The sequence below is a fragment of the Myotis lucifugus genome, unplaced genomic scaffold, assembly GCF_000147115.1.
Source record: "Myotis lucifugus unplaced genomic scaffold, Myoluc2.0 scaffold_308, whole genome shotgun sequence".
NCBI lineage: Eukaryota > Metazoa > Chordata > Mammalia > Chiroptera > Vespertilionidae > Myotis > Myotis lucifugus.
Window position 1 is genome coordinate 109,173 of NW_005871356.1, and position 22,265 is coordinate 131,437.

General features: G+C 38.6%; 2 protein-coding genes across 9 annotated transcripts in view; one reads left to right on the plus strand and one right to left on the minus strand.

The window, feature by feature from the left end:
- The window catches only part of LAMTOR3 (late endosomal/lysosomal adaptor, MAPK and MTOR activator 3), a 65,285-nt gene that overhangs the window by 13,600 nt on the left and 29,420 nt on the right, over positions 1-22,265 (plus strand). The window contains exon 7 of one of the 6 annotated variants that reach the window (XM_006100278.3): positions 1,146-1,695. The exons of the other annotated variants lie outside the window; for them this stretch is intronic. Within the exon in view, the coding sequence (XP_006100340.1) occupies positions 1,146-1,219 (74 nt within the window). The 3' untranslated portion in view covers positions 1,220-1,695. Of the gene's footprint in view, positions 1-1,145; positions 1,696-22,265 lie in introns of those variants that run through there. 6 annotated transcript variants of the gene reach the window in all.
- Positions 8,926-22,265, minus strand: part of DAPP1 (dual adaptor of phosphotyrosine and 3-phosphoinositides 1) — a 48,835-nt gene continuing 35,495 nt past the window's right edge. For 2 of the 3 annotated variants that reach the window (XM_014465709.2, XM_014465706.2), the window contains 5 exons: positions 15,671-15,718; positions 14,322-14,384; positions 13,331-13,416; positions 11,164-11,251; positions 8,926-9,837 (listed from right to left, as the gene is read on the minus strand). In XM_014465709.2, coding sequence (XP_014321195.1) covers positions 9,769-9,837; positions 11,164-11,251; positions 13,331-13,416; positions 14,322-14,384; positions 15,671-15,718 — 354 coding nt within the window. In that variant the 3' untranslated portion in view covers positions 8,926-9,768. The remainder of the gene's footprint in view (positions 9,838-11,163; positions 11,252-13,330; positions 13,417-14,321; positions 14,385-15,670; positions 15,719-22,265) is intronic. The other variant, XM_014465712.2, reaches the window with a different exon arrangement.

Below are 22,265 nucleotides of genomic sequence, written 5' to 3' on the forward strand. Positions count from 1 at the left end.
ATGTGAAAACACTTCGTAAATTATTCGGGGTGGGCAAAAGTAGGTTTATAGTTGTAATACAAATAAATAATACAAGAATTAATAAATAATACTAGAATGAACTCTTTATTTCATGTACTCACAACTGTAAACCTACTTTTGCTCACCCCTGTATAGGATAGTGGTATCTATTTTAAGTATATTAAACAGTAATTGTGATAAATCACCGTCACATACTAACTCATTGGTTGTTATAAATTATGATGTTGTACAGAATTATATTTTAGTACTTAGAACATTTTCTTGAGAATCCCAGATGCTTTTAATATTCTGTGAGAAAGAGGACGATCCATATTTATCTATAATAATAAAAGCGTAATATGCTAATTAGACCGGACGTCCTTCTGGACGACGCCAGGGCTGCGAGGGCTGAGGCAGTCGCCGCAGCCAGCAGGGTCAGAGGTAGAGGAGGTACCTTGGCTGCTGCAGCGGTGGGAACCAAGGCAGAGGCCCCTGGCCTCGGCGGCAGCGGGGGCCAAGGCCGCCAGCCACCACCGCAGTGGGGGCCGAGCCCCTTGCACGAATTTCGTGCATTGGGCCTCTAGTTTAAACATAAAATAAGCAGTGTCTACAATATGTAGCCTTTCACGCTGGTAAATTAAGGAGAAGCTAGACATGCTAATTTCTAGACTAGGTTGTCTTCCAGATTCATCATTGAACTTTCTTTTAACACTTGGAGTGCGGGTGAATTTCCCGCCAAAATATAAGATGGCTCTGTCTTTTGGTTTTGTTCCATCCACCAAAAGGGTGGATTACAAACAAATATTTGGTAATACGCAGTTACAATCGGCCCGAGTTTACACGTTTCCCGCACTCCACCGCAAATCTATATGAACCGAGTCAAAGACGGCTCCCGCGGAGTACGCGCAATTCACGCGAGCTGACTTAACTCGTTTCCCGCACTCCAAGTGTTAAACATGGAAGAAAGTTCATAATGAATATCAATTTTTTGGTTACTTTACTTAGAATATTTTGTTTTAGTTACGGGGAATAAACTATCTCATTTACTTTTTAGTAATAATTTCAGTCAAAGGGAATTTAAGTCAAAGACTTTTTTCATGAACATTTTTTCTAAGGTTCTAATTTTCTTAATCTCTTTGTTTTAGGACTAATTGTCAGCTTAGAAAAGGAACTTGCTCCATTATTTGAAGAATTGAGACAAGTTGTAGAAGTTTCTTAACCTGACAGTGGTTTTGATGTCTACCTTATCTTCATTATAATAGACAAGATATCAATCTAGCAATCTTGAGACCACAACATACTTGTATCCAGGTACCCAAAAAAGGGTCCCTTTTTTACCTTATACTAAAAATTTATGGACAGATTGTTATCTTTTCTTGTATAGATCTTATTTACTGAGATCTGAGGATACCACAGAAATGGTCCTCTCTATCACAGCTCCCGTGGAGTTAGTCCAGTCCCCAAATCTGCATGAGATTCTATTGGGTGGGTCGGAATCAAAATGGTCCTTTGATCCACTTGAGCCATGAAATGCTCCCCCTTGTACATTCTGCCAGGCCTGCAGATTGAAGCAGATCTATTTTATTGTGAATAATAATGAGGACATATTTTTTTCATGTTGTTTTATTTCTTTGCATTAAGTGTGGGGACATAAAATGGCTTAGTAAAAGTAATAAAATCAGTACAATCACTAACTTTCCTGTGTATATATTCTTTTGCAATATAGATGAACATTACTAATTGATTTGATTCTTCTCAGAGGGTGCTGCTGTATAATAAAAATGATAGCTAATGGTTTTCCACCCACTCTGCCTCCTATATAACCATTCAGTGTTTTAATGTTTGTGCATTGTTCGTAAAATTTAGATATGATTCATTATTGAGCTCTGTCCCCAATATTGGTACATATGTAAACATGATACTACAGCCATTTTTTTCAATACATGAATATAAATAAAATAGTATTTTTAAAAGTATAGTTTGAGCACTATAGTTTTTTCCCTCCCAGACTACTTTGAAAAGTTTAAAGATATAATTACTTATTTCACTCTTCTCAACCACACGAGTAAGTAGTGAGTGTTTCTTGTGGATATTGGTGTGGAGATAGTTTTATGTGGCATAAACTGTCAGTAGGAAAATAAATATTTATGAGCCTAATAACTATGAAATTGGTATCATATTTCTAGAATTTGCCCTGTATATTCAGGAATGCAGTCCGTCATTCACAGTGGTTAATTTCCTCCTGGGTTCTTTGACAGTCATTTTGTCCTGATACAGTTCAGTACACATGCATTGAGGACCTATTGCCATTCATAGAACTACCACATTGTAGAACTCTTAAGGAGCACAATTCACATCATATTTCCGTGCTCCAGGGTGCATTTTACATGGAATGTGTGCAAATGTGGTCCTTGCGTTGTGGAGTGAGGTAGTGGGCCAGGCACTGTGCCTGCTTCTTCCTCTCACTCCCTCTCCCTCCTTAAATCCTATACAAATATGAGACTAAATTGTGGTACCTACCTTTAAAGAACTTATTGTTCAGTAAATGAAATAGATATGTGAAATGCTGTGATAAAGGATGCTATAGAAACAAAATAGGGGCATTTATTTATTTAGCATTAGATTCTGCTTTATTTTAAGAGAGAATAAGGGCATTTGAATTGGGCAAGAACAAAAGCCTTTACAAAGAAGTGGAGGCAAGAGAGATGCTTTAACTGCAGGGAATTATACATGGTTAATTGTTACACGCTAATGAAGTATTAGACACACCAATTATAATCCAGAATTGCCATTATCTGGATTATTGGTGTCCAGGAAATTTTTGCCATTGCAATGATTCATAAAACAAGAAGGTCTTTTATAAATGAGGTGACACATTTTAATTGCAGTAATAAGTATGTATCTAAAAACCCTAGAAAAGGTAAGTAGAGATACTTAACCTCTGCATGGCAAATACTGCTACTATTACAATTTCTATTCGAAGGATAAGGTGAAAATCTCTTAAGAAGTTTTGAAAAGGTAGTATAAAACTAAATTAGGTACACAGCTAAACAGATCAATGAAACAGACTACCCCAGGAACAGGCCTTAGTACATACCGCATTTTGTGTATAAGATGCCCTCATATATAAGACGCCCCCCACTTTTCCAACCCAAAATTAAGAAATCAATATTTTAAACATAAAATAGAACACATTTTTATTTAGTAATTACTGCAGTAATGTTCACATACCAGTACTATGATATTATGCAGCATATCACTTTATTCAGCCTCTGTTGCATCACTGCTCTCTTCATCACTATTAGTTCCAGACATATCAATTTCTTCAACTTCTATTGTATCACTGCTGTCTTCTGAGTCACTGTCTATATATGTGAGATCATCCTCATAAACTGGTGGCATTTTCTGAGCTAACTTTGTGTTCTCATGGCCAATCCTTCTCTCCTCATGAAATTGAAGCACCATTTTGCCTTCCCTATAAAATCAACAATGTTCATTTCACTTGCAAACATTCTTGCCTGACATTGAATAAGCTTGGTTGACACGCATAAGCTACTCTGGCGCTGCTCCATAATCCAAGTCTTAAGCCTCTGCTCCAAGTTTGCCCGTTTTCTTGTTTTTCCTCTTAAGGCCTTCTTCTTTTTTGGCATCTTAAGGTATTGTTCTTCCTGTTTTCTCCACTGTCTGATCAGACACTCAGCGGGAGGAGGTCCAAATTGTCTCTTTGCAGCTCTATTTCCATGCTCTTTTGCATAGCTGATTACATTCAGTTTGAATTTTGCAGAGTAAGACAATTGCTTATCGGTATTTACCTTTTTATTTTTGACATCTTTATGGGTTCAGAACGCTCCAATCCCTGTTGCATCTGTGCACTCTCCACCTCCAATTATGGCATCAGCTGACGTCAGTAACAATAAGGCTCATGATTGGAGGAAGCCTGTTTGGTATGGGCAGCTACACACCCGCGTGGCTCTCGGCTGACTTCCGTGTATAAGGTGCCCCTTGTTTTTCAGTCTAATGATTTTAGAAAAAAATTGTGTCTTATATACAGAAAAATACGATACATATGAGGACTTAAAGATGACATCTTAAGTCAGTGGGGAAAGGATTATTTAATAGCTAGTAGGACAGGCATTTTTTATACTCTGTTTATAGAATTGCTATAGGAATTCTCTTTATGAGGGACAATTGGGCAATCTCTATCAAACTTTCAAATACTAGGATTCTCCAGAGAAACAACCCACAGACACAAAATAATATTTAATTTGGGTATTCCAGGGCCAGTCAAGTTGACACAAAATTAACCTTTATACCAGGGTTCTCAACCTTCTGGCCCTTTAAATACAGTTCCTCATGTTGTGACCCAACCATAAAATTATTTTTGTTGCTACTTCATAACTGTAATGTTGCTACTGTTATGAATCGTAATGTAAATATCTGATATGCAGGATGGCCTTAGGCGACCCCTGTGAAAGGGTCGTTTAACCGCCAAAGGGGTCACGACCCACAGGTTGAGAACCGCTGCTTTATACCCAACAATTCCACTTCTAGATATTTATCCTACTGACACATAAAGACATGCACAAAATTAGAAGGCCCTTAATTTTTTGTTGGACTTATTTCCTACCCTCAAGCACACAGATGTCTTACAAGGAAGCCTAGAGTACTTGGCTCACTATGTCCAAACAGTATAATGTCATCAGTGCAGTGGACCAATGTGAGAGAGTCTTGTAGAAAGAAAGGTGGTCAGGGTCTGCATGGACTAAATCACAACATAGGGTGGAGAACTGATCGACCTCTGAGGTAGGAAAGTGAAAGGTGTATTGCTGGTCTTGCCAAATAAACTGCTTCTGATGCTCTTTACTAATAAATATCAAGAAAAGAGGGGGGAAAAAACATCAGTTGCCAAATCAGTAATTGCTGTATACCAGGTATCAGGGGGTGTGTTAATTTGTTCAAGCAATGGAATCACATCTGGAACAGCTGCAATTGGAGTCACCCCCTGGTTAAATTTGTCATCATCCACTGTCATGCTCCAGGAGTCATCTATTTTCTGCACAGGCCAAGTAGGGGTGCCGAATGAGGATGTGGGAATCCCCACTCTTGCATCCTCTAGTCTGATGGTGGCACTAATCTCTGAAATCCCTCCATTGCTTTTGGTTTACTATCTTTCTAGGTAGAGGCAGTTGCAGTGGTCTACAGTCGTCCTTTCTAGCCCTTAGAGCCCTCATGCCATGGCTCAGAAAACCAATGTGGGTGTTTTGCCAGTTGCTGCGTATGCCTATACCAATGTTGCTTTCTGGAACTAGGGCAATGACCACAGGTTCCCGAGCCCACTGGACCACTGCTCTGGTTCCATCCTTGTTGCTTCTATGGAAAATCCAGTCCCTCTTAAAATGCCGTCCAGATATTTCTGGGAGTCCCCATAGGGCCCTTTACGTGTACTCCTGAAACCAGTTTTTGCAGGCACCACATGGCACCTGTCAATTTCATTTGCTCTTGTTTCTGTTCTCTGGGATGAGCTTTGCCCCCCAACCTTGGCCTTTGCTGCTGCTGCTGACTGAAGACAAGGATGCCTAGAGGCAACTGAAGGCTAAGGGTGTCATCTTCATGGCTGTAAATGGGACACAATCAGTGTCTGTCCCTTGAGACTAGTGAAAAAACTTCTTTAGGTTTTGCTAAGCATCTGAGTAGTCGACAAGAATGCTCAGATTCACCCTATGACATGTCCATAATTCATCAATAAAACATGGTCCTCGACCCTCTCTACCTCCAGGTGAATCCTTTCTCAAGAAGGCTTTTAGTTCTTTTACCTACCAGTTCTTTAGACCAGAGCTCCTCAAAACATGGTCCGCAGACTGGGCTGTTCTGTTCATTAGCAGTATGTGACAAGTACAGAAATTGAGAGCTGTAAAATCTTACAGCAATTTGACATAGTGACTTTATGTCTGTAGAACCTGATAATAAAACTGGGATTATGATATTTGTATTTTTATGTCATTTTTCTAACAATGTATTTTTATTGGATTTTATAAAATTCCAGTCTGAAATTAAAGGGGCGGGGGTGGATCTGGTCCTTCACCACAGATGATTTAGGAAACTCTGACACCATGCCCTGACAACCTGAATCTGTAGTGAGCAGGGTGGCCTCAAGCCTAGAAGTCCTCTATGTACTGTACTTGCTCAGGTGAGGATTTAAGAACCTGGTCTCTCACGTGCCACGTGGCGGGAAGAGAAGGGCTCTAGCCTACTGACTGTTCCAGTGGCTCTGGAGTAGGGGGGCAGGGTTCCTCAGAGGCAGTAATAGCCATCCCCACCATGGGGTGACTCTGGTCTGGAGTGAACATTGCTTCTGTGGGCAGGATATTCCCAGGGGAATTCTGAGAATACAGTAGTCCCCCTTTACTTACGGTCTTTCTTTCTGGAGTTTCAGTTACCTGTAGTCAATCATGGTCTGAAAATATTAAATGAAAATTCCAGATACATATAGAGAGAGACCACACTCACATGACTTTTATTACAGTGTATTATAATTGTTCTATTTTATTAGTTATTATTGTTTATTACTGTGCCTAATTTATAAATTAAATTTTATCATCGTTATGTATGTATAGGGAATTTATAGGGTTTGGTAGTACCAGTATCTGCAGTTTCAGGCATACACTGGGGGTCTGGATCATATTCCCCAGGAATAAGGGGACACTACTGTGTGTCTTAACACATTGCAGACCAGTAGTTTTATTGCTAGCTTTACCCAGTGGCCAGACAAGTTTCTATTGAACGAGTACAAAAATCATTTTACATAAATGTTAAAGGCATGCTTTAAAATTAAATACCCATTGCATTTTGAAGTTATTTCATGTTCTTACAAGCTAATATCTTTTTAAAGTATGATACTTTGTAAAACACTGTAATATGAAGCGAGAATTCTCATGATCCGTCCGCAGTGTGTTAGGAAGTACTGCCTTGATGCTAACCACATACCTAATAGCCCACATGGCCTGACACAGACACACGACTGGTGCATCTCCCTTATCTTGGACCTTGTAGAAATAACAGGGCCTCCTCTCAGGAGGTGAAATCATGACCACTTTTCAGGGCTGCTGACAGCAGCAGGTAAAACATATAGCACGGTACTAATGACGTAGTAGATATATGTTAGCTCACCTTTTTCATGTCAAACCCTCAAAAAAAAAAAAGCCATTATCCCGACCACAGCACACTCTCCATCATAGCTTTGTGTGCTTCACCTGCAGTACTTACCTTACGTACTTCTATATGTTATCATGTATTTATTATCTTTTCCATATTCAACTAAGAAATGCTTGAAAACCCAGACTACTTCTTCAACTTAGAATCCTTTGGAGCTCATAGTCTAACCGATATGGATGCTTCATTGCTATTTATGATATTGGTCAGTTGAATTTCTTTAAGTTACAGATATTAAAAACATTTTAATGGCAAAATATCACAGACACAGAAAAGCATGCTCTTTTTAATAAACATAACCAAAGAATATAAATAAACATGACATATTTTACAATAGGTAAAAAATGATATTGCCTACACAGAGAAACACCCTTGGTTCTGAGAAAACAAAACATAAATCTCAGTAAGGATTCATTTGTAACTCCTTACTTTGAAAACTTAACATAATACCCTTTAACTTGACATTTGCTTTATCTAATATACAAATATTACAAAATATACTAAACATCTTTTTTAAATATACAAAACTTTCTGAGACCTAGAAACTTAAATTAACAGAAAAACTAATTTATCAAGCCATTCCTTTGGACTGAAAGAGCAGTGTTATAGCTTTGCACCATTATCTTTGTATTTGGGGGTCCTGCCTCTACTTCCTCTCCCTTCATACTTCTTTCTTTAAAAAAGGGAGTGTTAAGAAAGATAATAGAATCTACTTATGAGCTTTGGATGATAATATTTCATTCCCCTACTTCAATCTCATTATTCTAGTCTGAAAATGCTATGTAACAAACGCACTGTTATACATTGCATGTGGACCTAGTATTGCTCCCTCAACTAACAACAGAAGTTGCCCTTGAATAAGGTGCAGGGTGATTCTTACTTCTCTTGGGCCAACACCTACAGTTTACTCTGGGGAAGGGATTGCTGTAGCACACTTTTCTTGAGAAGGCCCCTGCAGTCTGTCTGGAGAAATGTTGGATGAAGGTACCTTAGTGCTCACATGTGCTCTATTATCTACACCAGAGGTCCTCAAACTTTTTAAACAGGGGGCCAGTTCACTGTCCCTCAGACCATTGGAGGGCCGGACTATAGTTTAAAAAAAAAACTATGAACAAATTCCTATGCACACTGCACATATCTTATTTTGAAGTAAAAAAACAAAACGGGAACAAATACAATATTTGTATTTGCATGTGGCCCGCAGGCTGTAGTTTGAGGACCCCTGATCTACACTAATAAAAGAGAAACATGCAAATTGGTGTTACTCTGCTATGCCCACCAGCCAATCAGGATGGATATGCAAATTAACCCAACAAAGATGGTGGTTAATTTGCATATGCAGGCAAGGAGCGAAGACTGAAGACAACTGAAGACTGAAGAGGCTTGCCTTCTCCACTGCGGCTGGAGTGAAGGCCTGGGTCCTGGTTGTCGGAGGAAAACTGGTGCTGGCAGCTAGGGGAAGGAAGGCCTATTGCACGCATCTCTTCGTGCAACGGGCCTTTAGTTGTTCTAATAATAACTATAATACTATTATCATTAAACTATGTCATCTGCTACTTTATTACCTTTCCTCAATGTGTTTTCTGACTCTTTAAAACATTTTCTCCAAAATGGTTAAAGGACATTTTTTAAAAATATATTTTATTGATCTTTTACAGAGAGGAAGGGAGAGGGATAGAGAGTTAGAAACATCGATGAGAGAGAAACATCGATCAGCTGCCTCCTGCATACCCCCTACTGGGAATGTGCCCGCAACCAAGGTACATGCCCTTGACCGGAATCAAACCCGGGACTCTTCAGTCCCCAGGCCGACGCTCTATCCAGTGAGCCAAACCGGCAAGGGCTAAAGAACATTTTTTAGATTATACCTTCCTTTATGGTTCTACCTAATCATCCATAAGACATTTAGTTCTCACAGGTTTATCATTAGAAGGGAATGAAGAACCCACCAGATTTCTGAGCCTTTTACAAAGAGAAAATAAATACTGCAAACATTATCTATTATAGTTTGGAAATTGTTTTGTTTTTTGTATAAAAGGAGGGGGGGGGGAGAATAACCCTGTTTCCCCCTGCCCAACCCAATCTTTGTTGTTTGCTATCTCAATATACTTTCTAAAGAGGCAGCCTGAGCCTCAAAGTAGACAGCATTTTCCTTCCTGGGTAGTAGCACAACCTGGATGTCAGATAAGCTGACCATGACGCAGAGTGGGACTCGGGCAAACGAAGTCCACAAGCTTGGACCACGATAAGGGAAAACACAAGCCCGTTCTCTTCCGTTGTGTGTTCTGAGAGTGAAGCACACTGGGTGTGGCAGCTAGCTGCACCAGTTTTCCTCATAACAACGGCGACTCGGTATTCTGAAGGAGATGACGTCATCTTGAAGGGCAGCAGCTTCCCATGAGTCAGCAAATGTGGTGTGTTCAGGAAGATCCAAATCAGCATTTGCTTTTGATTTGTTTTTAAAGAAAAATCCGTAGTCAGTTTTCAGCCTGCTATGGATCACAGCAGTGGTGAGCATGCCACCCTGCTCTCCGGCCAGGGCATCCCCGAGGGAAAGGTCTACTTAAAGATGAATGAATGAGATCGGATTGTGCCTTCCCTTTGGTCGAGCTGTTTTCTTATTTGAGACTGTAATAAAATGCACATACATGTGTATGTATTATTGAGCAATTTGAAGATAATTCTCGCTTGAACAAATATTAAATAAGACATGCTGATTAGTAAGAAAACCATGCAATTATAAATTAATTATCATGTGCTCCCTCCCCAAGTTTTAATCTTTTTTTCCAGGAGAACTATAGTAAAGTGGTTGCTCAAACTTGTGCATATTGGGAATTGTTTTAATACTTATACTTATCCATAAAGTCCAATACTAGTAAATGAATCCAAAGAAGACAGAGATCTAAATTTATTGATATGGGAAGATGTTCATAGTATGTTATTAGGTAGAGTGAGCAGGTAAAGAACACTTAAGAATTATTATATTTTGTTTTAAAATATTTATTGGCATAGGGAAAAGTCTGAAACTATGTGCATTTGATGTATTTTTAACCTTAATTTTTCTATAATGATTATATGTTGCTTGCATAATTATAAAACAGAAAAAATAAGAAATTCACTCATATCTCAGCTAAGTTTACACATGGCAAAATATTTCCCACTGAATATCAAATACATTAGGACCATCTCAAATGAGTGGTATATTTATTTGGATTTCAAACTGAAAAGATAACCAAACCAAAAGTTCCAGTATCTAGAAAGGAAGTTTCAACAAGATTCTAATTATCAGCTAACTTCATAAAAACTTAATTAGGAAAATTTGTTTATGTTAAAAACATCCAGGGTTTCAAGATAATATGTCTACAGGAAACTTTAGAAAGCTTTAAGGCCAAGTTCTGGGATAACAGTTCACTAACTTACAAACACATATGAAAAATGTATGAGATCCATACATTTTTATAAGCATTCCATATTTCCCCTGGGAGGTATGTAGGAAGCAGTTAAATTACCTTTTGTCCTTGACCTGGATAAAGTAATGCTTATGGTGGAAATTAAACTAAGTACCCAGGGCAAGCCTTCTTCTCTGGCAATTTAAAAGGATTTTCTACTATAGAAATATATCAGCTTTCCTCTGTCTGACCTTCTGGTCCCACTTGTCCCCCTCCAGGCAAAATTGGCCAAGCCTGCACACTTAAAGGAAGACCGATAGACGCTCAGGTGCAAGGCGAAGGCTCTAGGGCTGAGACCCCAGTGCAGGTTCATCCTTTCTCTTTTTACCCCTTTCTGCAGCCCTTCCATGTCCCAAAAGAATGAACAGACTATTCTACAAGCCTGCAAGTAGATATCCCAGTGAGTCTCAGGCTTGTCTGATTCTTTCAACAGAAATATGTCTTAAATCATCGCCATGTTATTTCTGAGTAATAGGCATCCATCCAGAAAACTCGTTTAACTCACCAGTTTCCAGCGTAATATCTTGATCCACTCATCAGCTTCTACTCCTGTCTTTGCACAGAGGTAAAATGTCCTGAATGGAAATACTAAGCTGATAGGACAAAAGAAAGAAGGTAAGACACTCCAGGTGGTGAGCTGAATGTGTATTAGTTAAACACTAATTAGAGTACTCCCAAGAAAACAAGAATTGACAAAGGGCCTGGGAAGCAACCTGCTATTCCTGCCAGCACTCTGCAGAAATGTCAAGGGTGTTGTGGAGTCATGTTATCATTATGGGCTAGATTTATATTTTCTAATGAGAATTCAAAGAAGAGGAAAATATGTCCAGGACACCCCCACGTCCTTTTGTCATAGACTGCATACAACACTTCCAAGTTTATTCGGCTGATCTGTAAAATGACTCAGAACCTGTGCTATGAGTCAAAGAACATGCAACATAGAGAAGAGTTTGATGAAGGAACTCATTTGGGTTAGCGTGCTTCAGTGAGAAAAACGCTGCCCCCTGTGGATGTACGCTGTGTTAGCTATTTAAGATGGGGAGAAAAAGACAATGAAACAAACTCCTTAGCTAGTCCTGCCCATCTCTGGCCATGAGTTAGTCTCTGCTGGAGGGAAGATGAACTTTCCGACCAGGCACAAAAGACTTGTTCTAATATATGATAGCTCTTCATTTGATTGTCTCTTGGACTATAGAGTCAAATCATTTGACTAATAAGGTCAGCCTTAGCTTACATCTTGCCCATACTCCCTGTGCTTACAGTTGAGATGCAAAATACCAAACATCTTTTTCCCTCTCATGAAAAAAAAAAGCCTTGAACTAAAATTCAGAATGGTTTCTATATCCTAAAGCCCACACAGCATATTCTGTTTATACCAGTAATTAATGCTGAATAGATGAGAGTTCAGTCCTTGTGTACAGAAGGTACACCTTGATGCTAGTTCCAATCGGGGGGTGGGTGGGCTGTGGGGTGAGAGAGGGAGTGACATTGTACACACATTGTACAAAACTGGTTTCTGGAATCATCATTGTTTGGTATTCCCTGTGGGAGAGCTTATTACTTGGCTCTTAATACAGATATTTTCCTTTCTTCTTACCAACAGAATTCCATGGCCATGAGTTAGATGATAAATTATAATTAGTTGAAGCCAACTCTAATGATGCTAGTACCCTTTTCTTGCTTCCTCTGCTGCCGACAATAGCCATGGGACCCAGTCCAGGCCAATGAGATATGAGGGGAAATCTGATAGGAGACTTTCTGGGGAAATACCTGCCTTCCTGATAAAAATGGACAGGCATAGCTGATGCCACCCCTACATCTTCTGTCATGACTTACATGAAGTCTGGAGTAGCAAGCTTGAGGAAAAGGCCAACAAAACTGTAGAGGCACAGGCCTGACCTTGTCAAGACAGCTGCCTGCCTCCAAGTACTTTGTTATATGAGAAATATAAATCCTTTCTAGCTCATATGATTCCTTTATGCAAATTTTTGAAGATGTCTACTCTTGGTTGATACTATAGAATTAATGTTAATTTTCTTAGGTGTGATAATGGTATTGTAGTTGTATCAGTGACACTTTTATTCTTAGGAGATACATCTTGAAGTATTTAGGGATAGTGTGTCATGGTGCCTGCAATTTATCTTCAATTGGTTCAGGTAAAAATGTGATTAGATAGAGATAAAGCAAATATGGCAATATATTAACAATTGATGTATCTAGGTGAGGGATATATGTCAACTTTTGTATGCTTGAAAACTTTAAAATAAAAATTGGTGGGAAATAAGACACCTCTTTCTCAAGATACTTGACTTCTCCCAGTTAGAAAATTGGCATGCTAGACTGATTACGTTAGAACAAAACACTTTTGTGTCATCTCCCAGAAATTGTCATAACAATACAAATCGCCCATCATTGGAATTAACAAAGATATAATTGAGGAGAAAACTCCAAAGGAATAAAGCTGTTTACAGTGAACGGCATCCCCTTATGCGTATCACACTTGGGCAATGCACAGCCTAATCAATTGTACCTGGCAGACATGCACTCCTAACATAAATGCCCACGCCACCCAGATCAAAACATTTGTACACATTAAGACATAGTTTCTTATTCCTCAGTTAAAACACCTGGCAAGGAGACTTTAAAAACATTTTCCTTATAAAACAACTTACCAAAAACAGTTTACTCTTTCCTGTGAGTAATCAAACTGTACAGCTGAACATTCTGTTAAGTCTAGGATCCGAATTGGTTCTGGTGACTTAAAAAAACAACAAAAAGCAACCTATGTCATCATAAAAAACACAGATCTGTTCATCACTTATTTCCCTAACAAATCCTCCACTATGTGTAACTGTCAATTTCCCTTTCACCAAGGGGATGGATAATAGAAAACCTACTAAGGGAAGAAATGCAATCCTGGTTTGGAAGTTGGCCTACTGAGCACTACGAGAACATTGATTTAACAATTTTAATTTGATGAAGATGGATTTTAACATATGGAAGGGTGTCATTTTTCTCTTGTGGTTTTTAAATTTTAGTTTTATTTATTTTTTAAGATATATTTTTGTTGATTTCAGAGAAGAGAGAGATAGATACATCAATGATGAGAGAGAATCATTGATCAGCTGCCTCTGGCACTCCCCCTACTGGGGATCGAGCCCACAACCTGGGCATGTGCCCTTGACCGAAATCAAACCTGGGACCCTTCCATCCACAGGCAGATGCTCTGTCCACTGAGCCAAACCAGTGAGGGCATCTCTTGCGTTTTTAAACTTCTACTTACTCAGAAATTTTGCACTGGGGAAGTGAGAAGAAACAAAATAAATTTAAATTAGTTTAGTGAAATGGATATGGGACCTGGACATACTTTTAATAGGTGGAGAAATCGCTGTAAAAGGCAGTTAATACTTTGTGGCAGGAAAGGAATTCTATTGCCCTAGTTTAGCTGGTCCCAAAGAGCAGTTCCTGGGATACACATCTCATCTTTGAAAAAAAAAAAAAACCAAAACTTGGCTCATATCAGGAATCAAGAACTCACCTCTCCACTGATTTATTAGGTGTTTCAGGTGTTCATAAGGAAAATTTTAGGGATTTTAAAGGCAGATGTTCCTTTCATCTAGAGAGCTGATTTTTAAAGGGAAAATGTATTATTATGTTTCTCACCATCTGATCTTTGAAGTATTTCAGTTCATTCCTGTGCAAAGTGAACCACCTTGTTTTCCAGGTCTGAGAAAGAAATAATCAGAACATGTAGGTTTGGAATACAGAAATGCAGTATTTCAACGAGATAATTTCCTTTAGATTAAAACAAGTCTAAAAGATTAGATACAAGAAAATATTCTTGAGGTGTCACTTCTGATAAAAAGTTTCAAAATACCTAGAAAAATTACAATGATTCTGTGCATTAAGCTCATGGTAAAAGCAAGGATATCATTAGCATATTTAAACAAAAAATAGCCTACTGTAAATATTCAAGGTGTTTGAAAACAAACACTAAAATTTTCATCTTGTTAACTCTGTTAAAAGAATAATATATATCATTTTTGAGCATCTGCTGCGGGCTACATACTATCCTTGAAGGTTTACATAGAGCCAATTCTCATACAATGCCAAATATTATTATTCTTGTTTTAAAAATATGCAAATTGAGGTTTAGGAACCTCAAACCACACAGTACTCTAAATTTTGCCTAAGAATTCTACGGCATTGATGGCAAAAACTGTTGTTCCCCACATCTCTTTGTTTACTAACTGAACCCTAATCTTATGCTGAGTGCCAATGTGCCTGGTTAAAGAAGTAACAACGGATTTAAAAATAAATCTGCTGTGAATATGAATACTTCCTGTCCTCAGGGAGCATCCAGTCCAGTAGGGACACAAATAACTAAATAAATATGTAGGTTCAGTTCAAGCAGGGAAGTACCCTTGAGAGATGTTAAGTGCCCTGACTCTTTAAATAGGAAGGGTAGAGAGATTACATGAAGGTCTTCTTGGCACAGTAAAATAAAAGAGTAACTTCAAACATATGATCACATCAATGGAGGGACAATTAGATGGCCGGGAGTAGTCAAGTCCTAAATTGTGTTTTCTTTGGGATTTAAAAAAACACACACAATATAGTTACATTAATGCCAGTGATGGTTTTAGCCCACGTTTAGCCAACATTTTATACAATTTTAACTCCTTTGTTAATAAAATGTTTTTATATAAATTTGCTGGAGTTAACTTGCTCCTCCTCCTCCATCATTCCATTAAAAAAGGATTGTATTTTTTTTCTTGGGTATTAACTGTAGGCTACTCTGATACTTTTGGCTCTGTCAGAAAATAGTCAAGTAATTTTCCAGAATTTTAGCTAATACTGGCCATTAAGATGAACCCTTGAAACAGGTAAATCTTCTAACTAGGTCGAAATGAGCAGGCAATTATGCTTTTCAAAAGGGTCAAAGTGAGAACTGAGTCTACATGACGTGTTGTCTTTCTTCACGCTGGCACTAGCATCACACGCCTCCTTACCTTGACCAGGCCTCCCTGCTTGGTGAGGTAACCTTCCTTGGTGCCCAGCTGGAAAAGAGAGAAGCACCAAGTGAAGCCCAGAACTATGGCAACATGATCTTTGTCATTCTATTTCTGTCCTGCCTTTAAATAAAACACGTTTGCCTTTGATCTTTAAATAATCACCTTTCATTCTTCACCTAGGCCCTTGAAAATCCTTCCTGTGTTGTTAGAGACTGTCGGACTGGATTGTCTTGCATAATTCTGTAGCAACAGGCAACCACTGAAATACTCTCTTCGGACAGGACTTAGCTATTTGCACACAATAAACCACATCATGCCACTTATAAAAGTCAGTGTTGGGCAAAGTGTATCCTGTGAAACTCAGCGGCTTGGATTGCTGCAGGGTATTAGGCACACAGCATGCCGGCTCACACTGACGCTGGGTCATCACATTTGGGAAACTGGATTAAGCAAAATGAAGGAATTTCTTCACTTCCGTGCTTCCCGAAGTCTGTATTATGCTAATGTGACTTTTTAAAAGGGAATGTTGGAAATACCACTCCAATATTTATTTTATTGCACAATCCTCCACCAAACCCCTCTTCGGTTTTTCATAGACCATCTTTGGAGACCTGTATTCCATGGAACAGACTTCCTGGAATGCAGGTTTATTTATACTTCATTCATCCAAAAGGAATTGGAAGTGAGAATGAGTCATTTCTACTAACACATACATCATTCATTCAAGGGTAATAATATCATACACTTCCCCAGCAACTATAAAATGTAACAAATGGTAAGGGACTGTAGTAATAGAAATTTGCATAAAATAAGAACCCTAAGATGAAGAAATGTATAGGTTTTGGCAGAAATTGAACTCCTGGTAAGATATTTTGTTCTAGTATGGTGTTATAATATATCTTATATTAGTAAGGAAAAAGTGAGTAAAAATTGGGAAATAACTTAGTTGACGTCAAGGTTCTTTTTATGGGAGTTTCCAGAGTATTTTTTCCTGAGGTGAATTCTCCCTCCAAATAAAAAGAGGAACAACAACTACCACAGTAAAAAGAGTTAAAGCAAGAAATAAATATCAGCACTTCTTTTAAAATTCTTACGGCATTAAAGTAAGAATGAACTTCCCAAGTGTTCATTTAAATAATATTACAAGGGTCCCAGGTTCGATTCCGGTCAAGGGCATGTACCTTGGTTGTGGGCACATCCCTAATAGGGAGTGTGCAGGAGACAGCTGATTGATGTCTCTCTCATCAATGTTTCTAACTCTCTATCCCTCTCCCTTCCTCTCTGTGAAAAATCAATAAAATATATTAAAAAATAATAATAATAAAATAAAATTCTTGCAGCATTAAAGTAAGAATGAACTTCCCAAGTGTTCATTTAAATAATATTAAACAATATTGGTGACTTTGATTTAGCATAATCAGTTTGATTTATTTTGACATTTAAAGGAAATTGAAGTGACTGAAGTTAGTTTGGTTGTCATATTATGGAAATGGAAAAAAAATTAAGATTTTGGGTTGTTGCAGGCAAAATAATTAAGGGTAAATTGTTATATAGAAGGCCCTTATAGAATTGTTCATTGAAATCAAGCTAAGAAATTATGCTGCCCATTTCATCTTACCTCCATCCAAGCAATATGCTACAAATCTAGTATTTTTGTAAGGTTTTGGTAGATAAGTGGACGGTGGCAGAGGGAAGAGCTGAGAATATTAATTTTATTCATGTTCTCAGGAGGTAAGAAAGGAAATAATTATATAGCAGGTTCATCTTTTAAAAGATTTATGATCTGTAACAGGAAAGATATTTATACATGTCCCAAATTGGAAACCACCTAAATGTTTAAAAATAAAGGATGAGTCTTCCTACCATCCTTTTTATCTGCTGTGTGCCTGCCTGCCTTAACTTTAGTCAAAAGTCATTGGGTGGGGTGGAGCAAGAAGGTATCAATGTGAGGGCATCCACCTCAGAACTGGGTGAGACCAAGCAGGGTACAGAGAGCATCAGTGTGGACAACAGTGGCTGCAACAGCTTGGAATTTCATGTTGAAGGCTGGCAGGTGAGGAGGGCTTTCTGCCTGGGGGGATGAGGTGGCAGACAAGGCTTAGTTTTAGAGCCAAGTCAGGCTAGGTTGGCATCTGAGGTGAGGGTAGGAGTGGCAATGGCTGGGCAGTGGTTCCTGGGCAATAGGAGAGTGCTACATTTGGTTTATATTCCTCACTGTGGGAGAAGGGAGCTACAAATATGAAAAGTGGAAAAACTAGAATGAGCCTTATAGTGTTGGATCAGGGTTGGAGGTATTGGCAGGAACCCATAGATAGATGATGGATAGATAGGTATAGATATATAAATATATGTAGAGAGGTAGATATATAAATATATGTAGAGAGGTAGATCTAGAAATAGCAGTAGAAATAAATATAGATATCAGTATAGGTATGTGCTCAGAGTGGGCTGGGAGAGTGACATCCTAATAATAATAAGCATGGTACCCAGGTCTTGGCTTCTAAAGTACTGCTCTCCAGGAAAAAAGAACAGAATTTCTTGGAGAAATAGCTGACTTTAGATATGGATGTAAGGAATGTACAGGATAAGCCTGGAACATTTTTGCTATACCAGAAAGTAAGAAAATTCTCAAAGAATTATGAGGCTATAATGACATAGAAGTCACCTTGAATGGGTTCTTATTGGCCAATCTGGGAAAATGTAAAGGATCAAAATAAATAATGATAGTCATAATTATAAACATTGATATAAAAATAAATGATTGCAGAGATTCAGAAAATAAAAAGCTTTTTCTTATAGTAGAACTAGAGGCCCAGTGCACAAAAATTTGTGCACTGGGGGTGGGTCCCTCAGCCTGGCTTGCCCCCTCTCACAGTCCGGGAGCCCTCAGGGGATGTCTTACTGATGGCTTAGGCCCGCTCCCCACTTTATCCACTTCTACCTCCCCCACTCACTTCTCCCTCTGATAATCATGTTGTTGTCTGTGTCTATGAGGTTTTTTTCCTTTGCTTAATCCCTTCACCTTTTTCACCCAGCCCCCCAACCCTCTGAAAGTTGTCAGTTTGTTCTCTGTATCTATCAGTCTGTTTCTATTTTGTTTGTTTATTTTGCTCATTACATTCCACATATAAGTGAAATCATGTGGTCTTTCTCTGACTGGTTTATTTCACTTAGCATAATACTCTCCAGGTCTATCCATGCTGTTGCAAATGGTAAGGTTTCCTACTTGGCTATTATAAATAACACTGCTATGAACATAGGAGTAGATATATTCTTTTGAATGAGTGTTTCAGGTCTCTTCAGATATATTTTTAGAAGTGGAATCGCTGGGTCATATTTTCAATTTTTTGAGGTAACTCCATACTGCTTTCCACAGTGGCTGCACCAATCTGCATTCCTACCAATAGCACATGAGGTTACCCCTTCTCTGCATCATTGGCAAATATGTTCTCCCATTCAATGGATTGTCTTTTCATTTTGTTGGTGGTTTCCTTCATCTTGCAAAATCTTTTTAATTTAATGTATTCTCATTTGTGTATTTTTTGTTTTGTTTTCCTTGCTCAAAGCAAAAATATTGCTATGAGAAATGTCTGAGATTTTACTGCCTATATTTTCTTCTAGGATTTTTATGGTTTTGAGTCTAACATTTAAGTCTTTAATCCATTTTAAGTTTATTCTTGTGTATCATGTAATCTTTGTACTATTCCTGCAATTTTTTCTGTAAGTCTGAAATTATTTAAAATAATAAATAGCATGTATATTTTCAAAAAATCTTGAACAACCACCAAAACCAAAATATAAAAACGTAACAGAGGATTAACTAAATAAAAATGGTATATCCAAATATTGGAATTTTTAGAAATTTGTTTCAATGATGATTTAGAAGACTATGTAAGGACATGAAGATTCCATAGATAATTAATTAAACAAGCACATTGTAACTCTAATTACAAAGAAGAGCTCATTATATATAATATATTTGTTTTAAATATAATACTAGAGGCCTGGTGCACAAAATTTGTGTGCGGGTACAGTCCTTAGGCCTGGCCTGTGATCAGGGCCATCTTCCCCGGGTGCCTGCAGCCGGCCCCACCCCACGCCACCACCCACTCCTGGTTCCCCATTCGCTATTGGGTGATTGGTGCCTGACGGCCTGGGGAAGGGACCGAGAGGCCTGCTATTCCCGCCCGCTCACTGGCCCCGCCTCCGCCACAGATAGCCCTCTGTGTGTGGGGTGACCAGCAGGGCGGGGCCTTGGCCTGGCACCACCCATGCCCCCCGCCACCCACCCCTGGTTCCCCTTTCACCATCAGGTGATCGGAGCCTGCCGCGGGAAAGAGACCAAGAGGTGGTCAGTGCACCTCATAGTGATTGGTCCAGTGGTCATTCTGCCATTAGGGTCAATTTACATATCACCCTTTTATTATATAGGATATAACCTATTTGTTTATATATATAATATATAATCTTATTTAAGAAAAAGGCTAGAAAGATTGACACTAAATTGTTAACTGTGAGAAGAGCTTCAAAGACTGAATATTTAAAAGGCAAACATACGAGGGGAATGTCAAAGAAAAGCAACTATGAAATATGTTAAAGAGATAACAGAATAAAGAAAGTTATTGCAGAAGCCAAGGGAACGGAAATTTTAGAAGGAAGTTGTTAAAAATACCACAAAAGGAAAGCAATGAAGCTGGCATTTTAGATAGGACCTATGCTACATTAGGCACTTGGACTATATTATGTCACTTAATCTCTACCCACATAACTAATTGGTATTTTACATTTCCCAGGTTCAAACCCCACTCCTCCTGCAACCTTAGCCATCTCAGTAAATGGAGAAGTGTTTACCCTGTTGCTCTTTCTTTCACATAGCACAGTCAATCCGTCAGTAAGTCTTGTCTCTGCCTTATGACCCAGTGCTTCCACTTTGGGGAATATATCTGAAGAAATTCCAAACACTAATTTGAAAGAATATATGCAGCCCTATTTCATTGTAGCATTATTTACAATAGCCAAGGTTTGGAAGCAGCCCAAGTGCTCATCGGTAGGTAAGTAAATGCAAAAGCTGTGGTATGTTTACACAATAGAATACTACTCTTCTGGAAAAAAAAAAATGAAAGAAAATCTTACCTTTTACAATAGCATGGATGGACCTGGAGAGTATTATGCTACGTGAAATAAGTCAAAGAAAGACCATATGATTACACTTATATAGGAATCTAATGAACTAACAAACAAAATAGAAACAAACTCATAGATACAGAGAACAGACTGACAGCTGTCAGAGTGGAGTGAGGTTGAGGGGCTGGGTGAAGAGGGTAAATAGATTAAGCAAAACAAAAAAACCCTCATAGACAGACAACAGTATGGTGATTATCAGTGGGAAAGGGGGCTGGTGGAGAGAGAAGTGGGTAAAGTGGGGGTAAATGGTGATGGAAAAAGATATGACTTAGGGTGGTGAACACACAATACAATATACAGATGACGTATTACAGAATTGTACACCTGAAACCTATGTAATTTTATTAACCAGCGTCAACCCAATAAAGTCAATTAAAAAAGAAAAAACTTTAAATAAGTAAATTAGTTAAATTTCATCCTATCTCAGGAACCCAATCCTATATTGTTTATAACATAGACAAATAGTAATTTCCCCAAATGCAGTTGCCAAAGGATGTTAAGCAGTGTTACACAAGCATCTACATTTCTGGGCAATGGGACATCTGTTTTCATTTTCACTTCAAGCAAGTTCTTTTTTTCAGTAAATAGGACTTAATTTTCTTTCTCTACTGCTAGAGCTTATGAAAGACCTGCCTCCCAAAAGGGGAAGAAAGAAGTCTGGAAGCCCTCAGAGCTCTCAGTTTGGAGATGGTGGTACAGTATCATGTTGGCACTGAGGACAACAATGAAGGCTGATAACTCATGTTCATTAAGGGACAAGAGCATCTGATCCAACCAGGACTATTTCCCCAGCCAGCTGGTCCGGTGATCAATTATTCTCTAGTGAGGACTAGTAAGAGATACTTCAGTATCTACTAGAAACCCTTTATTTTTAAAAGATATTTTTATTAATTTCAGAGAGGAAGGAAGAGGAAGAGAGAGAGAGAAACATCAATGATGAGAGAGAATCATTAATCGGCTGCCTCCTGCTCACCTTCTACTGGGGATTGGGCCCACAACCTGGGCATGTGCCCTTGACCGGAATCGAACCCAGGACCCTTCAGTCCCCAGGTCGATGCTCTATCCACTGAGCCAAGCTGGTTAGGGCCACTAGAAACCCTTTATAATTTTCTGTCACAAAAAACTTCATGGACTTCTGATTATATAGTGTCAGTGCAGTCATTCTCAACCATTCACTCACCACTGTTTTAAAAACTCCCTTATACAGAACCTTCTATATACGCCATATTTAGATATTTGGGCAGGTAAATCATCTGATACCTGGAGTGAGCAAAGAAGGTAAGTAATAAGGCTTCCAGGTTTGAGTCTAAAGTGATCTGCTTCTCTCTACTTCTCATGCTCACAACAACCCTTCAAATTAGGTGTTACCTGCATTTTACTGTTGATAAAGGACACACATAAGGTATGG